The sequence below is a fragment of the Pteropus medius genome, unplaced genomic scaffold, assembly GCF_902729225.1.
Source record: "Pteropus medius unplaced genomic scaffold, Ma_sr-lr_union100, whole genome shotgun sequence".
In the NCBI taxonomy this organism is placed as follows: domain Eukaryota; kingdom Metazoa; phylum Chordata; class Mammalia; order Chiroptera; family Pteropodidae; genus Pteropus; species Pteropus medius.
Window position 1 is genome coordinate 519,185 of NW_024356336.1, and position 25,908 is coordinate 545,092.

The window sequence follows — 25,908 nt, forward strand, 5'->3', positions numbered from 1 at the left end:
AAGGCGGCCGATGTCTAGGAGTACAGCTAATTTTTTAGGAAGGCGCCCTCTGAGGGGCAGAAGTAGGGTACGGACAGCGGAAGTTCCCGCCCCAGCCCCGCCTCCGCCCCTGGCTCACGCGAGCTGGGTGTTTCCTGCCTCTTTCAGTCCGGGTTTGGAGACTCCGGAGTCCTCCGACTTTTCATGGTAAGGAGGGCGGTGCCCACTGACCCGTCTCTGGACGGCTGGGAGAGCGGGGCAGAGGCAGAATAGAAGGGAAGGGACCGACAGGAAGGTGTACAATAGGGGTTGTCGCGATAGGGGAGAGTCTGTTGAGAGATATTTGGGGGAAGCCGGGGGTTGAAAGGCTTTGGTGAAGGTGGAGGGTCCCTATTGTTGGGGATCCGGGAAAGGCATTTGGGCTTAAATGAATATGTGGGGGGGGGGCAGGGGGTCTAGTCTGGAGTGTTTGTGGGAAATTGATGATTGTAAAGAAGAACAAAGATATCATTGAAAGACAGACATTAAAATGAAGATTTGAGAGTTGTGAAGGAGAATAAGTGGGTTATGAGAGGGCGGAGAGTTTTGGTTTTTGGAAGTTGTAGCAGGAGTCGCTAGATTTCCGGGAAATGGGGCAGTGGCTCCCAGGTGCATCCGAACACACCCGCGAGTGGAGATAAAAGAGAAGGAGCCGGCATGCTTTGCGTGCTTCCAACTCTGGGGAGGGATGCCAGGAGCCTGAGGTCAGGGTACCTTCGCCAAGGAGTCCGGTGTCTTAACTGGCGCCTGGGTACCTATGTAGTCACTTCTGTTGAGGCTGGAGGTGACCACACCTAAGAAACGAGTGCGTCACATGCTGTTTCCCAGCTGTGGTAAGTTAATGTGTGCTTGGGATCTTTCAAGGGTCTTTCCCTTGAATAGCTGTTTGTCCCAGGGGAGAATGAGCGAATTTCAGCCCAGACTTGTTTGCCCATGTTTCTTCCCTGGAAAGTGCCGTCTTTAGGGAAGATCAGTCCCAAGGACACTGCCGAAGAAAAAATGAGTCAACCTGTGTCTGATTTTGGTCTGCTCCATTTTATGTGAAATAAGTACCATTTGAGAAGAAAGCACAAACCGGGGGTTCTTAAACTGTGGTCCCCAGACCAACAGCATCAGCTGGAACTTGTTAAAAATGACTAGATTTTCAAGCCTATCGCAGACTAAGCAGTTTGGGGTGGGGCCCAGGAATCTGTTTTAAGCCCTGCAGGAGATTGAAGCAATGATTTCTTGATTTGGGCTATGTAATGAAAAGGTCATATGAGTGGGAGTCAGAGGACCCCAATAGTTCGGATTCTTAATTTTTTCCCCCAAAAAGTGGGATCGATGACATTTTCTTCACTAGACTTTCAAGAGAAGTCAATAGTTTGTGCTAAACAAGGAGAAGAATGTAATTGGACAGAACACTTAGACATACTAGCTGTCCTATGGGTTTGGGATGCAAAGTAATGCTACATCTATGGGGCTGATTGAATTTAATTTGGTTGAAATGAAATGGCAGACTTTTTTGAGTTGTAGAAATGCCCTCAGTTTGGAGAAGTTTTATAGCTAGCCTCAAGGCAGTGACTCTTAGATCTAGCTGGTTAAAGAAACATCCCAGCTTTGTGGCTGTCAGCTCTGGGCACATTAGAATCACCTGAAGAGCTTTTAAACTCTGGTTTCTGAGCTGCCTGCTCCCCAAATTTGATTACTTGTTCTGGGGTGAAGCCCATGCATTAGTACTTTTTAAGCACAGCCAAGTGATTCTAGTACAGCCAGGGCTGGGAATCTGTGGTCTTAAGGAAAGCTTGAGGGGCAGAAGGAAAACTACACTGAACACCAGATGCGTGGTACTTCAACATTCATTCTCTGGGGTTATTATGAAGATTATGGCTTTAACTTTATTTTGCAAGTTTGGAAACTTTGAGACTCTGTTAAATTACTTCTCTCAACATCATGCAAGAAGTAGTGGAACTTAACTGCGGTCCGGATTTGCCAAACTCTCAAACTTTCCACACACATATTTCCCCCAGCACACACAAGGGAGACAGTTCTACAGAGTTGTATAGAAAACATTTAGGGGTGAAGGATTTGGTGCTTTTTTTCCCTATTGTACTTGCCTTGGTCTACTTTCAAGTCAACAGTTTTCTCCATTTGTTTTACTTTTATTTTTTAAGCATACATACAGTTGCTTCCCGTCTGTGGCTCTGAAACTGCGAAGTAGGGGCTTGCTCTTGTTTATGATGCTTTGGTTTTTTATCTGTGGTCAGGAATTCACTAGGCTAATAGAGCAAGAGGTCGGGAAGCTTCTCCAAGGCTATGAAGTTAATTAACCTAATTAAGGCCTGAGAACTTTTTAGAACAGTGTGTTGCAATCCTGGCTGCACATTGGAATTACCTGGAGGAATTTTTAAAAATTCTTTTGCCCTTGCCACACCCCAGACCAGTTCCATCAAAATTTTCATGGGTAGGACCCAGGATCAGTGTTATTTTAAGCTCTCCAGGGGATTCCAACATGCAGCCAAGTAGAGGGTCACTGTTTAGAATCAGCAGCAGCATATTCGGGAGATGGAAAGAGTGATGCCTTGACTTATCCATCTAACTGGAATAAACTTTTGATTGAATGGAATTGGTAGCCAATACCTGCAGTATTAATTACCTCTATTTTTTTGTAACCAATTTTGCTCTCTCTTGCCTCACCTCTTCAACCTCATTAAAAACGAAAACAAACCTTTGAAACAAGTTAAAAAGCAGGATCCCAGTAGCGATGGCTAGGATATCCAAAGTAGAGAGGTTTGCTGTGAGAGATTTATTGTCTTCTGCTTTGTGTCCTCAGCTCACTGTAACTTGGGCTCTGGGACATAAACACAGCCAGAACCTTTTTTCCAAGGACCTCTCCTAGTTTTGAGGTGATTGACCTTTGGAGGAATGGGCTCTGGAAAGGTTCAGAGCTTTCTTTGTCTATTTTGGAGCCTTCGGCTAGATCAAGATGGTTTCTGCCTTTATCACTTAGTATTTCAGTCAGATGTCAGTAGAGCTGGAACTGGTCTCCAAAGAGGAGAAGATAATTTGAGATTTTAAGAGCATTCTCAAAAAGTCATTGTTTAAGTGTTTCATGTTTGCTCTGTGCTGAGTGCTTTGTGGCATCCCTTACAGCAGTCCTGGGAGGGAGGCACCTCTGTTGTCCTCATTTGATAGACCGGACTAGACTCAGATGATGCAACCACGCTCCCAGAGCTGGTAAATGGCAAGGCTTAAATTCAGGTTTGACTTCCAGACCGAAGCTCAGAGCCACACATTGCCTCCCATCTTTTTTTCAGAGCTTTTTTGTACTTTCTAAAGAAGAGGTAGGATCCTCCTTGCTCAACTTATGTGATAACTCTATACATACTAAGCATGATCATTGATAAAATTATGGTCTTGAGACCAGGCAGGACTTGCCCATGTCCTTCACTTGATCTATCACCAAGCCACCTCCATCATTAACTCACTTTAGAAAGTGTCTGAAGTGTGGGCCATGGTATCCAAACCCGCAAAATGGAGATCACAATTGCAGTCTTCCAGATACCAATGAAAACAGTGGTATCTTTTGGGAGGGGAGAGTGGGAAAGGGGCATGGCGGGACTGGCTTCTGGAGCCACAGAAATGTTCTCTCTCTTGATTGGAGTGAGGGCTACACAGATGCATCTGTTGACCAAAACTCTTCAAACTGTACACTTAAAATACACTTCGTCGTATGCAAATTATCTTTAAAAAGGTAACAAGAGACCAAAAAAAAGTACATAAAATATACCTAATGACTTTTTTTGTCTGTTTTATGGTAGGTGCCTTATAAAATGCTAAATGGTTTCTCCAAAATGTATTTATTTTTACATAAATTTAGATCTGAAAAGGGTAATTAAAAACGTATTTCCATTTTGGACCAAATTTTCTTAACTAACTTCCCGCCCCCTGCCACCCCCCACCAAAAAAAACCTTTACAACTTGTAAGCCTCCCCAGTACCACCACCAAGTCTTCAAAGTTTTTAGAAAGTCTTTATTCCCGTAAGCTACTTCTGTCATCCTATGAACACAGAGATTTTTTTTCTTTTTGGTGGCGGGGAGGATGGTTGGTGATAACTGTTAGTGTCTGGTCTCTGGGGACTGATTTCAAAAGAAAGCTAGACAGGAGAGGTCACCACTTCCTCTTGGCCTCTTTTATGTTTGATGTCGGGCCACAGAGACCCCAGGTGAGCTAAACCTGAGCTTTTGAAAATTTACCTTCTTTTGACATTTTTAATGGATGAAGTAGAAAGTTTCTTCAGGAAACACTTGTCTTTCCAGCAGGCTATTTTTCTCTGTGTCACTCTGCAAGGCTCTGATGTGAGTTTCCCAGTGGATGATTTCCAGGCCACTCTTTTGGGGGACAGAGGTCAAGAGGGTTGGCCATTGCCTCTGCTCTTACCAATTGAAGGCAGGTCGCCACCCATCAGTCCCTTATTCCGTTGGAAAAAACTAACATTTGTGTTTTAACAATTATAAAAGCAAGACATGTTCATTGTGAGAGATCTAGAAAAGAGAAAGGCATAAAGAATTTAAAAACCAATTTTTCAGTATGAGGGTATAGTTTTTTGAAGTTTCGTTCTGTCAGTGCCCTCCAGCCAAAACCACCAGGAGCATATCTATAGTCAAAGTTGAGTTTGTTTCCTTGATGCATTGAAGGAGAACTTCGGGGCATCTCAGAGGATTTGGGCTTGCCTCGTGTGCTTTGGGGAAGGATTCGAGAACTGGGGCTTTGCTCTACATTGGACGCTCTAAGGAAGCAGGACTGATTCTGTGATTGAATCTCAGTAATTCCTATTTTGAAGATGGGAAGAATGGAATGGGACTAAAACTCATGTTGATAAAGAAGCAGCAGTGACTCATATTAGCCAGGACAAGGGGATGTTTGGTCATTTTTGTGTTTTGGGCAGTGTTCCTGTTTTTGTCTGTGTTCAGACAGTGATGGAGTAGTCTTGTGTCTTTGATCCGTCAGTCACAGAGTGGCCTTGTCCGATAGTGATGTGCTTTGAAATCGTCCATGTTCATTGGGAATACCAAGGCCCAGACGAGGTGCCAGGCCTGGTCCTGGCCGTCAGGCTGCTTTCTCGGTGCTGTGTCCCAGATTCAGTGAAGGTTCAGCCCACTCTTGGACATCTCCAGTTCTATAATTCTGCCTATTCATTCAAGAAATGTTTTGAGTACACATGTGCCAGGTACCGGTTTCCTTTCCTGCTTAAATCAGGACACTATGTCCATTTCTCTGATGTGTACATGAGAGCTGGCAGTGCTGTTATGGAGACTGTCATCAGATCTTGCTCTTGGGCAGCACTGGTACAGGAAGTCTAATTTTGCAATACCCTACTTCCAAGAGTTTTTATGTCTGTTCTTTAGTTCTCAGAAACATATTTTTTTTACAGGAAGTATTAGAAGTGGTAGTTGTGGTCCTACTCAGCTTCATAAAAACTTGTTTCATCTATAATTCATCTGAAAAGTAGCACTTTTAGCTGTTCTGTGGTACATGACAAAAAGGAAACAGACCTGGGCAGTGCATTAGGCTGCTTTAGGATATAGCCAGGACATTCATTTATACCAGTAGAAGGCATAGTGGAAGTTCCTATAAACAAGAATTACTGGCAAACTTGTACTCGCAAAGTCAGTAGGCGAGATCTGTGTATGAGGCTATCTGGGTGGATCTTGGGGCAGATTGGGGAATATGTGTCTTTCCCCAGAGGGCAGCCAATACCCCAACTCCTACCAGTCGTTGCCCTACTGGCCAGGTTGGCCACTGATATAAAGAGAAGGCAGAAATCCAGACTTTTCTGTGAATTCTTCTGAGTTGTCAATGTTGGGAGCAAAGTTTGTTTTAAATGTAGTATATGCTCGGACAAAGAAAAACACATCTGGTGGCCAGATTCAGCCCAGTGGCAGAAGGAGGTGAAACAGGCCTGGTGCCATGACCCTGGTTACCCTGTGTCTTCTCTACTTGCAGGAAGAGATGTCAGGAGAAAGTGTGGTGAGCTCAGCGGTGCCAGCGGCTGCTACCCGCACCACCTCCTTCAAGGGCACGAGCCCCAGCTCCAAGTATGTGAAGCTGAATGTGGGCGGTGCCCTCTACTACACCACCATGCAGACACTGACCAAGCAGGACACCATGCTGAAAGCCATGTTCAGCGGGCGCATGGAAGTACTCACCGACAGTGAAGGTAAGCCCACCCTCCAGGCACTGCGCAGATGCTTCTGATTCAGAAGACCAACATGAAATGCTCAGTTTTCCACACAGCTACAGATTTCTGGTTGAGCTCAATGTTATGTGCAAGAAACCTTGAGAGCGAGTAACAGGGAGACTGGATATGGTCTGGGAGGTGTGATCAAGGAGAGCTTGAAGGAAGGAAGTGACATTTAAGCTAGACCTGAAGATGAGTAGGAGTCAGTTAGACAGGGACTCACAGTCTTAACTTAGTAGTTGCTTTGCTGTGTGTCCTTGAGAAAGTCACTTCCCCACTCCAAGCCTCAGTTCTAGGCTGGACTGGCTACTGTGGTTGGTTCCTTTTCTGTTCTTGTAGCAATGATTCTGTGCCTTCAGAGTGAAACTCGAATGTGAGTCATAAGCATTTTCTCTGGACGTTTGTGCTCCTCGGATGGGGTCCTGACAAAGACCCACAGACTTGGATTTTGAGTCCCACCTCCCCACTTAGTAGCTGGTGATCCTAATCAAGTTGTTTAACCTGTTGCTGTCTCATTTTCCCTGTTCAGTGAAATAGGGACAGTGCTACCCACCTCGTGGGGCTTGTTGGCACATTGTAAATATTAAGTATATGTATATTCAGTGCATTTCTTTTTCTTTTCCCATGGAAAGCCACATTAGTAAAAGTCAAAGAACTGTTTAAAGTCATCTTACTGTCACTACTTCTTCCTCACCTGGAACAAAGAGCACCTGACAAGGGAGAATATCCTTACCTGGCTGGGTTTACGGGGCAGGTTACATGAGGTTTTAAAATGGCCTTGTCCTTCATTCCTTGGCCTGAGATTGCCTAAGACCAGGCTAGACCACAGCCCGACTTGACCATACTCACCTGGTATTTCCCTCTGTGTCCTGGAGAAGGCCAGACTGCAGGGCTGCAGCTCCACTTATCTGGGCTTCCTGCGAACTCAGCTTTCCAGAACTGCCTTCTTTGTCTTACTCAGAAAAAACCGAGCTTTTTATGAGTAGGAGAATCCCCTTTGCTGTGCCAAACCCAGCATCGCCCAGAGTATTTGTGGAAATCAAGACAATAGCACCCCAGCTACAGAGCAAAACAGACCTTATCTGAGAATCCAGGATTATTGTGGCTTTTTTTCCTGCCCTACTCAGTCCTTAGCGCTCAGGAAAAGCGCTAAGTCTTCAAAAGCAAAGAGGGAACCTCATCTCCTTGAAGCCCTCACCTTGGTGGCCTGATGCATGTTGCAGAGGAGACAGAGTCCTCAAGCTCCCTCATCTCCCAAATGGGGCACAGATGGAAGTGGGACCAGGGGGCCTGCTGAGGCTTCTGAACAGCTGTTGGAGGGAGTCCTTTCCCGGAGCTTCCTGGAAAACCCAGCATCTCCCAGGAAGCAGTGCTGTCTTTGTTCCAAACCTCAGCCGTTTTCATTTTATTAGTACTTTAGTCCTCTTCATGTCATTATGTCAGGTTCATAATACAACATTTTATGGGTGTTATTTCATTTACACCTTACTTTTAACCCTTTGAGGGGTGGGTATTGTACTGTTGTTACGTTTGATAAATGAGAAATCCACATCGCATGTGAAATGCTTTTTCAAAAGCTGCTGAACCCAGGACTTGCTGGCTCTTACCATCTGCTGTCCATGGTTTATTATGGGCCCAGCCTCCAGGCCATGTCTCCTGAGTGTGACAGCCTTAGGATTCAACCACTGGCTTAGTACCTTTTTGGGTACTAAGAAACCTTTTTGGGGCTCTGAGAGGGCCTGCGCTGTCAGGCTGGGTGTCTGGTCTTCTAGCCAGTGCTGTATTAGAGCAATCCTCCTGGTAAGTATACTGCACAGCTTGACCCCTGGCCTAAATGTTGCTTCAAGTGCACCCTTAGGTATACAAATTGAAAAAATTTCCTGCATCTCACAGCTTCACCCTGGGCTTCAGGCAGGAAGGCTGTCAGCTGCAGTGAAGTTTGCCACAAAGAGGCCAGAACGCTAAGTGTAACTCAGCCAGGCAGGTGAATCCAGCAGTAGAGACTGCTGGCTAGAGAGCAAAGTCTATGAAGGCACAGAACAGTGTATGAATTCTGTTAGAAATCTCTAAAGGATACTTGAGAAACTGGTTGTTTCAGGGGAGGGGACTAGGGTCATGGGTGGTTGGCAGACTCTCTCTTCTCCATGCCCTTCTGTGTGAGTTTTGTACCATGTACATGTAATTCCTAAACAAAGAAGAACATGGGTGTTGGAGTAAGATGGGCTTGGGTTTGAATCCTGCTCTGTTACATGGCAACAGTCACAGCTAACATTTACGGAGTGATTTCTGTGTATTGGGCATTGTGCTAATTTAGACTTATTTGCTCTTTACTGGTAATATGACAACGGGTGAGTGACATTTTCTCTGAGTCTGTTTCCTCCTTTCTAGGTGGGGAATGGTAATGCTTTTCAGGGTTGTTAAGGGAATTAAATGAGGCCGTTAGGAAGCACTTGATAAGAGTGCCTCACACTTTGGGAGACTCAATAAATGGGAGCTGTTCATTGTGGCTTTAGTCCTGCCTGGGGCGGGGCGTGGAGGTGGAGGGCAGAGCACTGGGAGGAGCTGCAGAGACGCCGTTCTTAGTCTGTAGGGGAGAAGTGGTCGCCTTAACCTTGAGGCATGATGAGTGTACTGCAGTTGCATAGTTCCCCCTTAGAGGTGGCTTTTCTGAGAAGCCAAAGACGCTGGCAGTGAGCAGGCCTTTGCCAGACTCCTTTCCAGAAAGATTCAGTTTTACAGTGCTGGTATTTTTACCCAAGCCCTTGTCAACATCGCCATTGTCCCGGGGGTTTATGTGGCATCTTTCTGAATAAGAGTTCTCTCTAGCTCTCACCTCTGCCTGTGTCATTCCTGTTGCCTGGTACAGTACTCCCCCCAGCCGTGGGTTCTGGTCTCTTGTTAATGTTTTTGGAATGAGGGAGTATATAAACTAGATGAAAGAAGAGAGTTGTTTATCTTATCAGCGCACCTTCCCTAGAAAACCAGTGGGGAAATTGGTAATATGGGGGAGAAATCACGGTACTCAGTTTCTCTGAGATCTCTAGGCTTTCTGCCTTATGTAAAATTCTGAACTACATTGAGAGCTTAAAATTGTGGATAATATAACAAACTCCCCTGTGCCCCACTCAGACAAGGAATAAAATGTTACTGGCCTGACTTTGGGGTCAGTGGGTGGATTTCAGCCTTGGCACAGTGAGTCACCCTCAGAGCTAAATCCTGACGCCCGAGTTCCACACTCCCTCACCCCGCACCTCCACAAGAGCCGGATGTACTTGGCAAGGTATGGTAGGGCTTTAGGACTTCTATGCACTCTGCAGGCGATTCTGATGTGTGGCCAGGGTTGAGAACCACTGATATGGCTCTTTCCATAAATTACTTTTGCTATAGCTGTTGATGCCCCTAAACAATATATTGTTGGTGTGTTTTTAAACCTTATATAAATGGTGTTATAGTGTTCGTAGCCTTTTTGTTTTTGCTTTGCTTAGCATTATGCTGGTGAAATCAAGCCTCGAATAAATAGCTATAGTTCAAATAATTCCCTGCCCTAGAGTGTTCCATTCTAGGAATATACTGATGTTTTCGGATCCATATTCTGTTTATGGTCATTTAGATTGCTCCCAGTGTCCACATTAGGAATATTCTTGAACAGTCTCCGTGGCATGTGTGAGTTTCTCCAGGGCAGCGCTTCCCAGCCTTTGTCACATCCAGAAAATCCTGTTTTTACTTTGGTAAATGAAAGTTTCTTGGACTCCCCAGACCTTCCCAGCTACCTCAGGGGCTGCAGCGTTAAGATCTTACCCACCATTGGGAGCTTTGTCCTAGAGTTTAATCCCAGGAGAGGAATTGGGGGATAGCATCTTTGACTTCATTAGGTATTAGCAGTTATGTCAATTTACACTCCACACAGAGGTCTGAATTTTTGCTGATACCGGACACTATCAAATCTTTTATTTATTGCCAATTCGATGGTTACGGTATGGTACTCTGTTGTTTTATTTAACATTTACTAATGTCTAGTGTGTTGAGCATCTTATTGGTCCTTTGTGTTTCATCATTTAGCTCCCTGATTGCATGTTTCTTACACATTTTTCCCCTTTCCCTTTTTGCTTTGTAGAAAAATGTATTCTGTATCCTATTTATGGTTTTATGTTGTAAACATAAACAACATGGTCTGACTTGGTTTTATGTTGTAAACATAAACAACATAGTCTGACTTGTTTTTATGTTTTTTTTCCCATTTCAGTCTCTGATCTACCTCAGTGGTATTCAGCCAGGGATGATTTGGACTCCCAAGGGATATTTGGCATTGTCCAGAGACATTTCTGGCTGTCACAGATTGGGGGTGGGAGTGCTACTGGTATGTAGTGGGTACGGACCAGGGATGCTGCTAAATACCCTACAATGCACGGGACCGTTCCTCGGTAATAAAGAATTATCCAGTCCAAAATGTCAGTAGGGCCAGGGTTAAGAAACCCTGTCTAGAGATTCTGATTCGGGATTGAAGCAGCTTCCTAGAAAATGAATTTGTAACAAGCACCTCAGGTGACTTATGATCAAGCAAGTTTGAGAACCACAAAAATAAAGGATAAATACCTCAGTATGGATAAGAGTGAAAGCTCTCTGGAGGAAGTAGGGGGAGAGAAAGGAGAGAGGAAGTACATGGTAAGGCTGGGAGAAGGTGAACCTAGCGGCCCAGTCCCGCTGACCCCAAGAGAAGCCACACACACTCCTTCCTGGAGCTGGAACATGCCCTGCTCGTGACGGCGGCTGCTGCTCCGTTCTTAAGCAGTGATGATGAAATGTGCAAAGGGCTCATTGTCAGAGATGTAATTTGAGTGCTGCCAATAGACTCAGCATTGTGCGATGAGCTTCCCGTACATTCTCACATCATACCTTTATGCCAGCTCTATGAGGCACTAGTTTTAGAAAAACTACTGGACAAAAAGGTTAAGTGAAATACTAACGTCATCCAGCAAGTACGCAAAGCTGAGTTTCCAGAACAAGTTTACACTATTAACCCCGGTGCTGTGCTGTGTGTCTCAAACCATCCCAGAGCTTCTGGTCTGCACCCCACCTGTTAGCCTCTCCAGCCTTGTTGAAGGGACCGCTGGACCCCAGGCTGCTGCTCTGACTTGTACTAAATAAATAGCCTATGCGCTCTGGCAGCAGGAAAGATACCCCATGAGCAAACAACTGCTTGGCTTCCCTTTGCTTTTTACATGCAAGGCTTTTGAGCTGTTTCAAAGGGATAGATTCCTGCTCTGAAAGCAACTAAAAAATTTCAGAGTCACAGTGCTAATTGAAACCTCATGGAGAGTGTGCCTGGCTCCATTGCCCTTATTTGTCCAAAGTATGATTCCTTTGCCACAAGCATTTCCTGATGGCATTCTTGAGCTGGAGCCCAGTGTCACGGGCTCATTCGTTTATGGAAACTCCGGACAGTCGCTTGGGTAATTGATTTCAGGGGCCCTTGTTCTTTCCGACAGCTGAGTTGTCCACGCGTCAAAGGCAGAATGTGTATGTTTTCTTCCCAGAGCAGCTGGATTGAATTGGTTGCCATTTCTCTTAAAGACTGAGGTTCTACTTGTCTTCTCAATTCTGGTGAAAGGAGTTTTCCTAAGTTTCCTACTTGTTCTTTGTGGTCTAGTCCTGCCTCCCCAACTTTGGGAATGTCCCTGAACTTCTGTGAGACTCTGTGTTCATTTGTTCACAGGAAAATGAGCCTCCCTCTAAAAGAACTGTTGGGAAGATAATACGGTCAGTCTTTCCACATCTTGTCAGCTCGTTGGAAAAAAAGCAGTAGATTCAGGGTAGCAGAGAGGTTACCAGCTGGTGGCCTGTAGGACCACTGCAGCCCTACAGATATGTTTTGGTTGCCCTATGGTAGGTTAATGGCAGTTTTTTTAAAAAAATTAGTTTATCATTCTTTAAAAATTAGGATATTTCACGGAGAAGTCTGAATTTTTGGCTTTGCTTGGAACATGAGAGGCTCACATAGCCATGGCCCCACGTTCCTGCCTGGCTACTCTTAGCTGGAGTGGAAAGAGACCGCCCTCCTTCCCCAGGTGTGGCAATTCTCTGGTCACTATCAGCCCAGCCTGGCTGCACTCATTTATCCCGCCTGCTCAAGGCACCCGTAGGCATCTGAGCTGCGTAGCAGATACTAAGTCCGTACTTCATTGTCTCAAATGTAGAAAGAAGCGATGGTATAATTAATGTACGGCAGTCACTGGCAGGGTATGTGTGATTTACCTCTTTCTTCCTCAAGACCAGGGTTCGACTCTAGGCCACACATTTGCATTGCATCTGCCCTGATTGGGGATTATTCTCACTGTTCTCAGGAAACCACAGTGGTGTGGAAGTACAAAGTGGAAGGCTGTAGAGAGACAAGACCAGACCAAAGGCCCGGGAACCATGGGTTGTGGAATAGTTGCAAGAGGAACATGGAAATAGCCTTGTTACCAACTCCTCTGGTGAATGTTGCAAAGACTACTAAGTGGTCCACTGAAACCATGAGAGAGCTCTTGGCAGGGCTGGATTTGGGGGATGAGTGGATGGAGGGAGGTGAGCGGACTTCTGACTCTAGATGCGAAAAAGATATATTTGCTGCTCTTGGCTTTCGTTGGTCTCTGCAGCTGATCCATGGCCTGGGGGTCTGAGGAGGACACGGGGCAGGGCACAGTGGTGTTAGGGGTGGAAACGTGGGCCCCTTCTCCTGAACTGTGAGCAAAGGAAGCAGGAAAGTGGGGGCATAAGGTTACTGATTCCTTTTTAAACCTCCTAACTGCCCCATGCATTGGTGTTTTCTCACATATAATATGGCACAGAAGACCTGATGCTGCCTGCTGGTCGGGAAGGCCAGGACTTCAGTGTCTGTTTGGCTTCCCATTTTCTATCCAGATGTACTTGATCTTTGTTTTATTCCTACTTCCCTTTTCCATACCATCTTCTCTGCCCAGTCTCCGATCCTATTTCCTCTACCAAATACCACTTCCAGGGACATTTGCATTTCAGTAGCTGAGTTTTGAAAACCCATCACATCTCTAGTGGTGGAATGCCAGGCCAGTGCTAAGACTGGAGAGGACATTGAGAAGTGGAAGAGCTTGTCTTCCTGGCCCCACCCCCCAAAATTTTTCGTGGTGCCTAGTTCTGGTCAGCAGTGGGCATTTTTAATAAAAGCGAGTTCCATCTCCCCATGTTACACTTAACTGCTTGAGGGCAGGGTCTGTCTCCTTCACCATTTTATCTCTGATTGTCACTAGCTGTTAAGTGCATGTTTGGGGAGTTAAGGATGGAACTTCCTGTGGTGGTGCTGGTGAGTGTTCAGGGGGTCACCCCCAAGAGCCGAAGGTCACACTCTACAGGAGTCAGGAGTGAGCCTTCTGCTTCCTTAGAAATGGCTCTGTTATTTGTGAGTCTGAAAAAAGTCTTATAGAAAGAGGGAGTCGATAATTTTACTCTAGAGGCCTTTCCCTAATGTTAGGGTCATTTGGATTCATTTTATCCAGGTATGATGGTCTAGGCCCCTCTTGGGGTGTTCTTGTCTAAGGAGTTTTTGAAGGTACTTTAGAAACACGCTTTTAGGCCTCGGACCCAGGCATCCAAAAGAGCCTGAGACCAGATGAGCCCTGGGTGTGGTTGTCTCCAGCCAGCAGAGTCTGGAGTCTGTAACAGAGCTGCCCCAGCAGGGCCTAGCCAGCCTTATGCGGTGGCTCTCTCTGTGGTCCTGCACTTCTTGGGAGGTAGAGGGAGCTGGAGACACCCCAGTTCCTCTCAACGCCTTCCAAGAGAGGAGGGCCTGTATACTAGCCCCTCCTATCCTCCTTCCACTGCAGGCTGGATCCTCATTGACCGCTGTGGGAAGCACTTTGGTACGATACTCAACTACCTTCGTGACGGGGCGGTCCCCTTGCCTGAGAGCCGCCGGGAGATCGAGGAGCTGCTGGCAGAAGCCAAGTACTACCTGGTCCAGGGCCTGGTGGAAGAGTGCCAAGCAGCCCTACAAGTAGGCATCACCTTTTCTTTCCCTGGAGTGGGAGGCCTCAGACCCACCTGCTTTCCTCCTTCCCTACCCTCCTGCAAAGTGAGGGCAGCTCCTTCCTCACTGAGCTCTTGTGAGAGTTAATGAGTTGACCCTGAGGCTTCTTCCCTTTGGTCAGAGTGACCCCTAAGAGGCTTTTCTGTAATGCTTAGGCCACCTAACTGCTCTTTGGCTTATCTCATGTGTATATCGCAGCCCTTAAGTACTGAGCCATGCGCCATAATACTTGATCTGTTTTCTGGATCCATCTTGAGTCTTATTCTCGCCCCATACATTATCGTCGGAAGTCTAGTATAACATCTGCAGATACAAACACCTCTCACTCCTCAGCTGGACCTGGGGCAGGAATATCAAGGGTCAAGTCTAGTGATAGCAAAATTTCTATAAAACCAACATGCTTCAAGACATAGCCAATGGCCATTTATTTTAAACAAAGATCCAGCATGGCAGAGAATCAGAGTCCCTTTGGGTTGTCCCAGGAGTTGGATCTATATACATGAGGTTTTTATATGGGCCACCCCAAGCCACATGTCTCTCTGGCCCTGCACTGGAACAGTACCCATAATGCCTGGCTTCTCAAGGAACTGTTTCCACATACCACCTCTACCCTGAGAGTCTGTGAACTCACTATAAATCTAAACAAATGTAGCCTTTACTTTAGTATTTTTATTTTATTTTTATGTTTATTAGAGTAATACATGTATGTCATTTAAGAAATCACGTAGCATTGCAAGGTTGGTGTTAAAAACACCACTATGTGCTCTCTCCTCCCCACCCCTCAACCCCAGGCAGCCTCTTTTAATTCTTTCAGCAGTTCTTTTTACTTTCATATTTGTTATACTGCTCTTTATTGACATTTCAGTTTTTAACATCATCTACTGGCATTAATACAGAAAATTTAAATTTAGCTCATGCACTACCACACCCCCCTCCCCAGCTACTACCAAACGCACATACACACATTCCTTCTCCTGTTCTCCCAATATAGGTTATCAGAGTTTTGGTTAAATAGGTATTCAGAGTTTACATTGGGATGTCTGTATTGTTAACAGTTGAACCACAGAGTATACGACTGTTTTCTTGTATAGCTTTTCAGTTTGCCAGACTTGGTGATTGCTTCATTGTTTTGTTTGCTTGGATTTCTATGTACATACCCCTAATCCAGCCCTAAATTCTTAGGTCAGTCGCCTTGCAGTCTGTTCAGACACATCAGTGAATCTGTGATTTCTCTTTGTTTTGGAGGCATGCCCTCTGGGTTCTCTTTCTGTGGTTTCTGTTAGAGTCTGAGGTTAAACTTTCAAGACTGACTTCCTCCCAGTTTCTATCACTTTTATCTTCTTGTTCTACTTTCTCATTTTTTTTTTCAGTTTTTTCAAACCTATTGAATTTTTCACTTCTGCTATTATATTTCTAGTTCCCAAGAGCCTTTCCTTGTTTTCTGAGTGTTCTTTTTCATATAGCAAACCGATCTTGTTTCATAAGATGTATTATCTTCTCATGTCTGTCTAATGATACTAGTATTTGAAGTTTTTTTTCTGCAGTCTTCATCATCTGACTCCTTCCCTTACTTTTTTTCTTTATTTTGGTCTCATGTTTGAGAAGCTTTCCACATATAATCTGATGATCTTGGCCTGTTGAAATTTAAGAGTAAGGCTCTGAAAAGCTGCCTGGGTGGTCCTCGTTGTCCGGTAGGCTTCAATAGTGGATGATAAGGTTGACTTTTTCAGTGGGATCTTACAATGTCAGGTCTGTAAGTCTTTTTCCGGACAAGTCAGTTCCCCATGTAGAAATCCTTTACTCTCTTGCTGGGAGGTATAAGCCTAACTAGCTGCCTTCTGGGATCTAAGTAGGGGAAGGGGCCTGTGGAGAGGTGAGGGAGTGGCTTACCACTTAGTGTATAAACCATTGACTTAATTCTCTTGTTTTCAGAATAGCAATGCAGCCCTGTCCTATACAAACCACTCCAGGAAAATGGACCTTTCTTCTGCCAGGCTGGGAAAGGGGATCCATCTGGGGTCTCAATGGTGCTTCTGCCAACTGGCAAGCAATCTTCTGCTCTTGCCCTGTGCCCACCAGCCTCCAGAGCGGTTCTTTGAAAATCTCCAATATTCTCTCCTATCTGTGGACTTAGGATTCCAGCTTTCTCCTCCTCCTTGATTATCACTTGTCTATAACCTGCTCTCCAGTCTTGAATTTTTGATGTCTTTTGTTTGCTGACCTCACTTCTCTCATTCTTTTTCTCCTTACGGGCTTATACTTTTTTTATTCTTCTGTAGTCATTGCCTGTGGGGTTTCGGGAGCTTTGATGCAATCATATATCATCTACCATGTTTAGGGTTAAGTTTTGAGTGGTTCCCTAGGCTGTGGAAATGTGTCATCATGGTTAGTATTTACCAAGCACCTGGCATATAACAACAGCCCTGGCCAAAGAGCAGACTTACTAGGGAACTTGACTCCTGGTTGCCCCCCATCCTAATCACTGGTGGTAAAAATCCTCCCTTCTTCCCACCTGTGACGGCCCATCTTCCCTCATCAGAGCCTGCCTTTGCCCAGCAGACCAGCTTAAATAATCCCGTATGGGGCAGGCTTTCTAGGCTGAAAGCATGTTTTGTTTCAGCAGAACAAAGATACTTATGAGCCTTTCTGCAAAGTTCCTGTTATCACCTCATCCAAAGAAGAACAGAAACTTATAGCAACTTCAAATAAGGTACGTTAGAGGCACCCTTGTGGCATTTCTTTTGCTACCAGAAATGATGGAGATTCTAGTGAATGAGTTTTGAAATGAAAACGTGTAATGGCCTATGTGAGACCTGAGAAGGGGTTAAGAATGGGAATCTGTGGCTCATCTTGTGTTCCTCTGCCACTGAGGTCATGCAGTCTCCCTCTCGAGCTCCACTCCAGCCAGCCGGCCATGCTGTCTGCCTCCGGCCTGGAGGCAGAGCTCAGCCCTATGGGAAACCAGTGGTTCATTGCACCTGTACTCCAACTAACTCTCTCCTTCCTTTTCTAAAACAACCCACAGCCCGCTGTGAAGTTGCTGTACAACAGAAGTAACAACAAATACTCATATACCAGGTAAGGCATCAGCCAGAAAAGACATCTGCACTTGCTAGGAAAGCCTCTGTTCACACCAGTCAGGCCTAGCTCCTCTCACTGCCTTCAGATGCCAGGTACCCTCCTGTACCTCAAGATAGGTGGGCAGAAAGGCAGACAGGTAGATGCTAGATAGGAGATATAATTCACACATCCCATAAAATTCACCCTTTTGAAGTATATAATTTGGTTCTTTTTGGTATATTTACAGAGTTATGCAACTATGACTACTTAACCTAATTTTTGAACATTTTATCACCCTCAAAAGAAACCCTGTACCCCTTAACACTCACTCCTCATTTCCTTCCCACTACCTGCCCCCACCAGGCCTAGGCGACTATTTTTCTTTCTGTCTCTGGATTTGCCTGCTCTGGACACTTCATAGAAATGGAATCATACAATGTGTGGCCTTTTGTGACTGGCTTCTTTCACTTAGCATGTTTTCAGGGCGCATTCATGTTGTATGAATCAGAACGTCATCTTTTTTATGACAGAATAATATTCTACTGTACAGCTAGGCTACATTTTATTTACCCATTTACCAATTGACAGACAATTAAGGTTGTTTTCACTTTTTGGCCATTATAAATAATGCTACTATGAACATTCATATACACGGTTCTGGGTAGACATAGGCTTTCCTTTCTTTTGGATATATACCTAGGAATGGAACCTCTGGTTTGTATGTTAACTTAGGTTTGGTCATTTGAGAAACTGCCAAACGGTTTTCCAAGTGGTCGTGCCATTTTACATTCCCAACAGCAATATATGCGGGTTTCTAGAATGTCTTGTGGCCCTTGGAAACGTGACTCTAAATCAGGACTTGGGATATAAGGGGGTTTGATGAGGTTACTCAAGACCCATAAACTGACCCAGAATAAAAAGTCTTCCTTGGGTAGCACATCCTGCCGCTCCTGTGGCTCGGGGCTCTCCTCCACATCCCCCACCTGATGCCCTCTGCCTGCAGGCCCCATATTTTCAGCATCCCATCTCTGGCTGTTGTAGAGCACAGCAGAGAGTACAGGCTGAGCGTTTAGAGCTGGCTTTTTTGAGGCCTGGCTCTGCCATTTATTAGTTTTTGGCCTTGGGCAATTACCTCATTTCTCTGATCCTCACTTTCGTTCTTTGAGCAATGGGGACTGTGGTACCTTCCTCATGGGATTATTGTGAGGTTGAAATGGGATAGTAGGGATAACAGGCCCAGCATGTGGAAACAGTCAGCCACTGGTGGCAGTTATTACCAGCTTGTGGTCACCTTATCGAATACTGAATACTCTCTTGCAGCAATTCTGACGACAATATGTTGAAAAACATTGAACTCTTTGATAAGCTCTCTCTGCGCTTTAACGGAAGGGTCCTATTCATAAAGGATGTCATTGGGGACGAAATCTGCTGCTGGTCCTTTTATGGTCAGGGCCGAAAGATTGCTGAAGTCTGTTGTACCTCCATCGTCTATGCCACTGAGAAGAAACAGACCAAGGTAAGGGCTTCGAGTGGACGGTTCTGAGTGGGTAGTCTGGCCTTTGTACTTGTACAACTTCCTTTTCCACTTAAGCAAAAGAAACTTAAAGAGGGAAAGACTTTAAAAACACTTTCGTTGATTTGTGACTGCTCATTATTAAAATATTATTTTTTGGTCCCTGGTAAGATCCAAATGTAGGTCTTGGAGAATCAGAATGGCATTTTCTTTCTGATGCTCAGCAAGTATAGACAGTTGCACTGCATCTAAGTTCCTTTGCCACAAATGTTGATTCAGACATATCCTTACACCCGTGTATATCCCACTGTCTGCATTTTCTTCTGTCTTCAGTGATCTGACATGTCTGTCAGTTCCTTGCCCTCCACACAACATCATGTCCACCAGCATGGCTCTGTCTCACCTTGATTATCAGAGGGAAAGTGCTACCTTCAAGATCTTGACCTTGGTTTTCTAGTTATGACCTACTACTTACGGCTGTCTGTCCTTCATTTACCCGCTGACTTGGAGCAGCCCTCCACCCTCATGGTGCCCACTCAGCATTCCTTAGCTCCCAGCTTATTGGCTTCCTTTCAAGTACATGACTCCTTGACTGATCTGGACTCTGTGGATCCATTATATCATCCTCTTCAAACCAGTAGAGTTGACCTCTCCCTTGATTTCTGTCGCTGTGCCATTCACAAAGCTAGATCATACCGCAAAGTGCTGTTAAGAGATCTGGTCCACTGTTAATTGAACTTCATTCTCATTAGGTCTTCTGGTTGCCTGTCCTCCTTGGGCTATGTGACTTGGTTTTCTTTAAATTTTTTTTTTTTTTTTTTTACAATACAGTTTCATTCTCTTCTGAACCTATCTAAGGGACCTCTGCAGGGACATGCAGTTAGGTCTGCTACAGGTAGATTTTCATGCCTCTAGTCACCCTCATACAAGTTTGTAGATCACCCACTCAGTAGCTTTAGGAGCACACAGTTCTGTGTGATTCTAGAGCTGGCCTCAGAAGCAAAAGCACGTGAGAGAAAATCAGACCACAAAGTAGAAACCAGAGTTGTTTTATTTTTTTTTAACTTAAACATAGTTTATTCATTAGTATTTACAATTTATCCTAAAAGATACATATTGTTTTAAGGTAGCCAAGAAGGGAAGAGCACTGAAGTTCTTTTTTATTTCAAAGACAGCAGGGGTACCAGAATCATCCCTCCTCTCACCACATTAGCAAAACACATGCCTCTTTACTCCCATGTACTTTTTTTTTTTTTTTTTTTTTTAGGGCTGCATTCCACTCTACTAGATTCCCATTTTGTCATTAGGTTGCTTTTTTTTTTTTTAATAAACGTGGGTTGCCTCTGCCCTTGGACATTAAAAGGATAATCATATTAAGCTTTAAAATATTGACTTTACATTTTTAGAGCTTAACAGAGAGCAAAGGATTTAGAGACCATGTGATCTGATCCCAACCATTTATAGATAAGAGGACAGGTTCCAGATTGAGCCAGTGCTTGTATTTGTGAATCTGGTTAGTGACAGGGCCAGACAGGAGGCCAAGGCCCCTTTCCATGGCTCCTTTGCGCTGCCATCCCCAAGGGCTTCTTCCCTTCTCCAGGTGCAGCATGTGGCTTTACCTTTCCAAGGAGGTGGTTTTGGAACCGACTGCCCCTACAGAAATAATTTCCTTCTTCATCTAGCCCAAACCTCTGGAAGCTGTGCTTGGAGCCAACATTCATGTTTTGTTGTTTCAAGTAACTTGTGTGGATGTTCTGGTTGGGTTTCTTGCATAATTGGTATCTTATCTTCTTCGTTACAACATTCCAAGTGCTTTTCTAATCTTTTTAATCATTTAACTGTTTTTTTCTGGTTAAGTTGAAAAGGGTATGGCTTGCCGAAATTAAAGTGTAAGCAGAAGTTTAATACATGCATTGTCTATTTTGTTCTTAATTCTGACTCACTGAGGACTGAGTGATAATTAAGCACAGAATCTTGCCCTTTAATTGGTCTTTTTTTTCTGTTGTTCAGATTATCTCATTTCTAATGATCTGTCTTCAAGTTCACCGATTCTCCTTTGTCTTCCCCATTCTGTTATTGAGCCCTTCCAGTGAGTTGGTTTTTTTCTGTTTTGGTTATTGTTTTTCAGTTCTAAAATTTTCATTTTGTTCTTTATCTCCCTCCTGAAACTTCCTATGTTTGCATTTGATTTATGAGCATTCACCCTTGTCGGAACATTTTTATAATAGCTGCTTCCAGGTCTTTGTAAGATAATTCCAAAGCTCATGTCATCTTGGCTTTGGCATCTATTGATTATCTCAGGAGTTGAGATTTTTCTGGTGCCTTATATGCTGAGAAATTTTGAATTGTACCCTGGACATTTTTTAATGTTACAGTACTCTAGGTCTTGTTTAAATCCTAAGGAGAACATTGATATTTTTGTTTAGCGCACAATCACCCCAGCTAGGTTCATGCCGCAAGTTCCAACCAGCCTTCTGTGGGTTGTAGTTCCAGTGACAGTTGAGTTCTCAAAGTCTTCAGATGTGGGCCACGCTATGGGCCATTCTGTGTCCTGGACATGAGTCTGTCCCATTGCTCAGTTCTTAAAGTCTCTACATGCTGTTGAGGGTCAGGTCGGCAGAGGAGGCTAAGCCTGGAGTTCACGTACAACCTTAAGAAGCTGCTTTCCCGAGCTCCCCTCCTTCACAATCTCCTTGGTACTTTCTGCTTCCTTGGTGTTCTCCCTTTTTCAGTCATCTGGCCAGAAATCTGGGGCTTTAGTTACCCTGCTCTGCCACACACTTCCTGTGACTTTGCTTGTATCTGGAGCCAAGCAGCATGAAGATAGAGAAAAACAGCGGCAGGGATTCGCCAACCCCGCGGAGACCACAGCCCTTCCAATAGGAAAGGAGGAGTCTCTCGGTGGCTCCCGCAGTCTCTGGTCACTGCCACGAGATTGCTTGGGGGCTGGGGTGCAAGAAAACGGAGAAAAGAAGAAAGGAAAACGGGGAACTTGCCCCCACTCTCTAGGTGTTGGAGACCTTGGTGGCTCCTCTGACCAGAAACCTCCTCCTGGACCTTTCTCTGTCCTGGTATCCATTTCAGGTTGGTGGGCTACATTGAGCTCAGGCCGGGGGAAACTGACAGGGAAAAACAGTAAACGCACTGCTTGATATTACTGCAAACTCTGGTCTTTCCCCCCAGTCTGCCAGTATTAATGTCACAGAGTCCTTAGGTAGCTGCTGTGTACACACTCTCCTGGTTTTGTAGCCTCATGTGAAAGACGGGATACAGTGTGCTCACTCCATTTCTCCCAAAACTGGAACCTCAGAATCTTGCCCTCAAAAGCAGAGTCTCTACTCTGTGAGTCAAGTGCCTGGGACCCACTTGTGTGGCACCCCTCTTTATGGTGCCTCAGCTCCAAAGGGGTACAAGCCAACACAGCACTTTACCAAGAAAGAGGGATCGTGTCCATTTAATGAGGGTCCCCAGCTGGTCCTTCAGAAAGAATGCCACTTTGTATACTGCTCTGAGGTGTGGAATACCTCATGTGCAAGGGGCTAGGCAAGCTCTGTTAGTAGCAACGTATTGGAAATGTCCAACAGCGTGAGCTAGTTCAATGCATGGTCCCGTTCTTTAACTCCCTGATGTGGAATGATCTCCAAGTTAGGGAAAAGCAAAAGATATAGAAGAGTCTTATGTAGTGGGCCACCTTTTGTGTGTGTTAATGTGTGTGAATATTATATTATATACATATATTTATGCACACGGGGCCCTTTGGGACGGGCAAAGTGAGCAGCATTGTCTTTAGGAAGGGAAACCAAAGGGCAGAGCAGACAGACCTATTTCACCGTCTCCCTTTTGTCTCGTGACTTTAGCGCTCTGTGTTGCTTATTGAAAATAACTACTTCGAAAATAATAATGAGGGTCTTAAATGGAATCCCAGGGGCCTGATTTAGCCCAGTGGAAGTAATGGGTGGCAGCAGAGTTGGTGGAGGGGAAGGTCTGATGCTAACTCGCCTGCTCTGTATTTTGTGGGGATACAGGTGGAATTCCCTGAAGCCCGAATTTATGAGGAGACCCTGAATATTTTGCTGTATGAGGCCCAGGATGGTCGAGGACCTGACAATGCACTCCTGGAGGCCACAGGCGGGGCTGCCGGGCGCTCCCACCATCTGGACGAAGATGAGGAGCGAGAGCGGGAACGGATTGAGCGCGTGCGGCGGATCCACGTCAAGCGGCCTGACGACCGTGCCCACCTCCACCAGTGAGCAGGCAAGCAGACCCAAGCCTTCTTCCCGCCCTCCTCCCTGCTCTACACTCAGATCCTATGCAGCCTTCTGGGCACCTTCCACTTCCCCTGGAGTCTGGAGATGCTTTTGTAATAAGCCAGATGATTATTTTGATATTTCTCGACAAGGTGAATTGATTTCTACCCAGGTGAATGCACCCCTGTTGTTGACAAGCTGTGCCCAAGGGCTCTACTTTCCATGAGGATCTGAGAAGCCTTGGTGCCGGGCTTGCTGGGTTCTTGAAGGAAAAGTATGAATGGGAATGATGTGTACATGAGAACTTTTGTTTGCAGTATTTATTTTTGTGGATGTTGACTACCTGTTTGAGCTTCTTGGGTGGCATTCCCTTTGGGGTTCAGTTTGACAGCTCTGAGAGGGATCCCGCAGCTGGTGGCCACCAAAGTGTCTTTGAGCTCCCTGTTTCATAACACCAGCCAAGCATGCTGGCTCTGGTTCCTGGGCACTAGACTGGGCAGTTTCCCGGCATGGCTTTGCTAGAAGTCCATTCTGCAACAGGATTTCGCACTTAGAGCTTACTGATAAATAACAGTATAGATTTAATAGATGGGACCTGGTGTGCTTTGTACCTCTAAATTGTTCCTCATGTAGCTCTGGATACCTAGTTGTGTTTAGGGGGCAAGCTGTAGCCACCTCAGCCGGTCTGTGGTCTGGTGTTTGTTGAGTCCCCACACGCCTGGCTAAGGGCAGAACTGGCCTCGGTAGTGAGTGCTCAGCTCTGTTCCTGGCTCCTTCCCTGACTCCTGCCCCTTTCAGTTGCCCCCTTATTGACCCACTCCATCCCAGGAAGGCCTTCTGGACTGGTCACAGGCGTAACTCCCAGACTGGACTCCCGGCAGGATCCATTCCTTCCCCCTCGGCCTCCTTCCCTGTTAAGCTGGGCTTACTCCTGCAAGGAGATGCCCTGCCCTTTGCTTTGAAATTCAGCGTGGCCCCAGATGTCCTCCCAGCCTGACATCCAGGCAGGACCTCCACTCACACCAGCATTCTCAAAGCGGCTTGCCTACGCTAAGCACAGCCATCACCTGGAGATCCCCTTGGTGTCTTCGCCTGATTTTAACAGTGTGGAGTGGTCGTCAGTGATCAGTGAGAGGATGTGCAGATCCTTTTGGACCAAGTTAGTGGCCATGTTCATGTTCAAGGGACGTGTGTGACTGTTGATGGGGATGTATGCATGTGGGGCAGTGGAGCCTGGCGCTCATGTGGGACGGACGTTCTCAGTTACCTACCTCTCGGTCTCCTCTGCGCCTGGTCAAGGGACAGAAGTGAGTTGTGACTAGACTAGGTAGAGTGGTTACAAGGTGATGTGAATGTAAGGGAATGGATGGGTTTTGTCTGCTTTTCAAGGGAAATGTTACAGTTTTATACCAAAGGTATTAACAGGTGCAGCTTCTGACACAAAGTATTCCGAAAAACAGTTTATATTTTGAAATGGTTTTTACAGCTTCAACTTTGTACGTACTGCCCTAGTTGCGACAGTTGTATGTCTTCATTTTGTAACCAGCAGCAAAGCCTATGGTAAATCTTTAAAACAATCATGACTGAACCTAAAAAGTATTGGGTAGATGCTTTTTAAATTGCTGTGTGGGAAACTTTTCATATTAGGCCATTTGGATTTTATTAAGTGCTAAGGAAAGAAGGGGGCTTGAAAAATGTTTCTTAAATATTTTATACTGTTTGAGTTTTAAACTCCAACCCTGCCATTTGGGTTGAACTTTTTTAGGAAGTTAAAGTGAATGTCGGTTCTGATGTTTTCTGTAGGAATGGAAAAGCCATCATATAAATTCTTTTTTTTCCCCTCATGTTTACGTGAAGAATATGTTTGTGGAAGAATCTGACTTGTTTGGACTTCTACACTTTCTGACCTAATGTTTTTGGCAGTCTCTCATTTTTCCTTTAACTTTGTACTTGTAGCTTTGAGTCTTTGCTTCTCTGGGATGTGAACAGGGCCATAAAACATTCCATGGTTAATGACACTGCTAGCTACATATATAGCCATGAACTGACAGAAAGCATTGGCTGGTCCAGCTCTGTTATCAAATACATTCTACAAGGAACTGATTTTCCTTACGCTAGCACTAAAGGCAAGCAAAAGTCAACGTGTATACTTAAGAACCATCCAAGTAAAACGGTGGCCTAAGATTTGCTAAAGAGCAAAGTTTTACATTGTAATAGCTTCCGGTTTTAGAAAGTGGAACAACTTTTCAAATAAGCCATGTGCCCAAGACAATTCCTGGCATAGCCTCTTCAGTTGCCCTCCTGCAGTGGCTTAGCAAGTTGGTCGCTGTGCAGATACCCAGCCCTCTGTTCAGGGGTATTTGTACCTTACAGCAGTTATTCAGGACCCAAGTGTGAACCAGCCCTGGCCCTTAGAATATCTGCTCTTTATACATCTGTGTGTCACTAACCTTTGTTTCTTTGTGCTGTGGGGGAAAAATGCTATAAGCTTTAGAAGTATGTTGTACACGCATTTGTGGACATGTGTAAAATAAAAGTTATGTAATGCTTCTACTTAAATCTGTTTTCTGGATCTTTTCAGAAACACTCAGCACAGTCAAGCCACTGAACTGACGTGCAGTTTTCAGCAAAGAGAACAAGCAGAGATAGTACCTTCAACTTTATCATGTTAAAGTTGCACACAGTGGAAAAGATGAGTCATTTATCTGTAGTGCTTGAATTTAAACACTGAAAGGAAATCTTGGGCAGAAATGCTGCTGAACTTCTGAAAAAACAGAATGAAGCAGTTGGTGTTGCCACTTATTTACTATT

At 45.0% G+C, this 25,908-nt stretch overlaps 1 protein-coding gene across 2 annotated transcripts; it reads left to right on the top strand.

The window, feature by feature from the left end:
• The first annotated feature begins 47 nt into the window (after positions 1-47).
• On the top strand, positions 48-25,656 carry KCTD10 (potassium channel tetramerization domain containing 10). 2 transcript variants are annotated; one of them, XM_039861869.1, is made up of 7 exons: positions 48-186; positions 6,005-6,218; positions 14,075-14,244; positions 16,898-16,987; positions 17,303-17,355; positions 18,658-18,853; positions 22,876-25,656. In XM_039861869.1, exons 1-7 carry the CDS (start codon positions 184-186, stop codon positions 23,098-23,100), a joined length of 951 nt encoding a protein of 316 aa, XP_039717803.1. In that variant the 5' UTR covers positions 48-183; the 3' UTR covers positions 23,101-25,656. The 2 variants fall into 2 exon arrangements, with proteins under 2 accessions (XP_039717803.1, XP_039717804.1); XM_039861870.1 differs by having other exon boundaries at positions 49-186; positions 16,901-16,987.
• Positions 25,657-25,908: the final 252 nt, after the last annotated feature.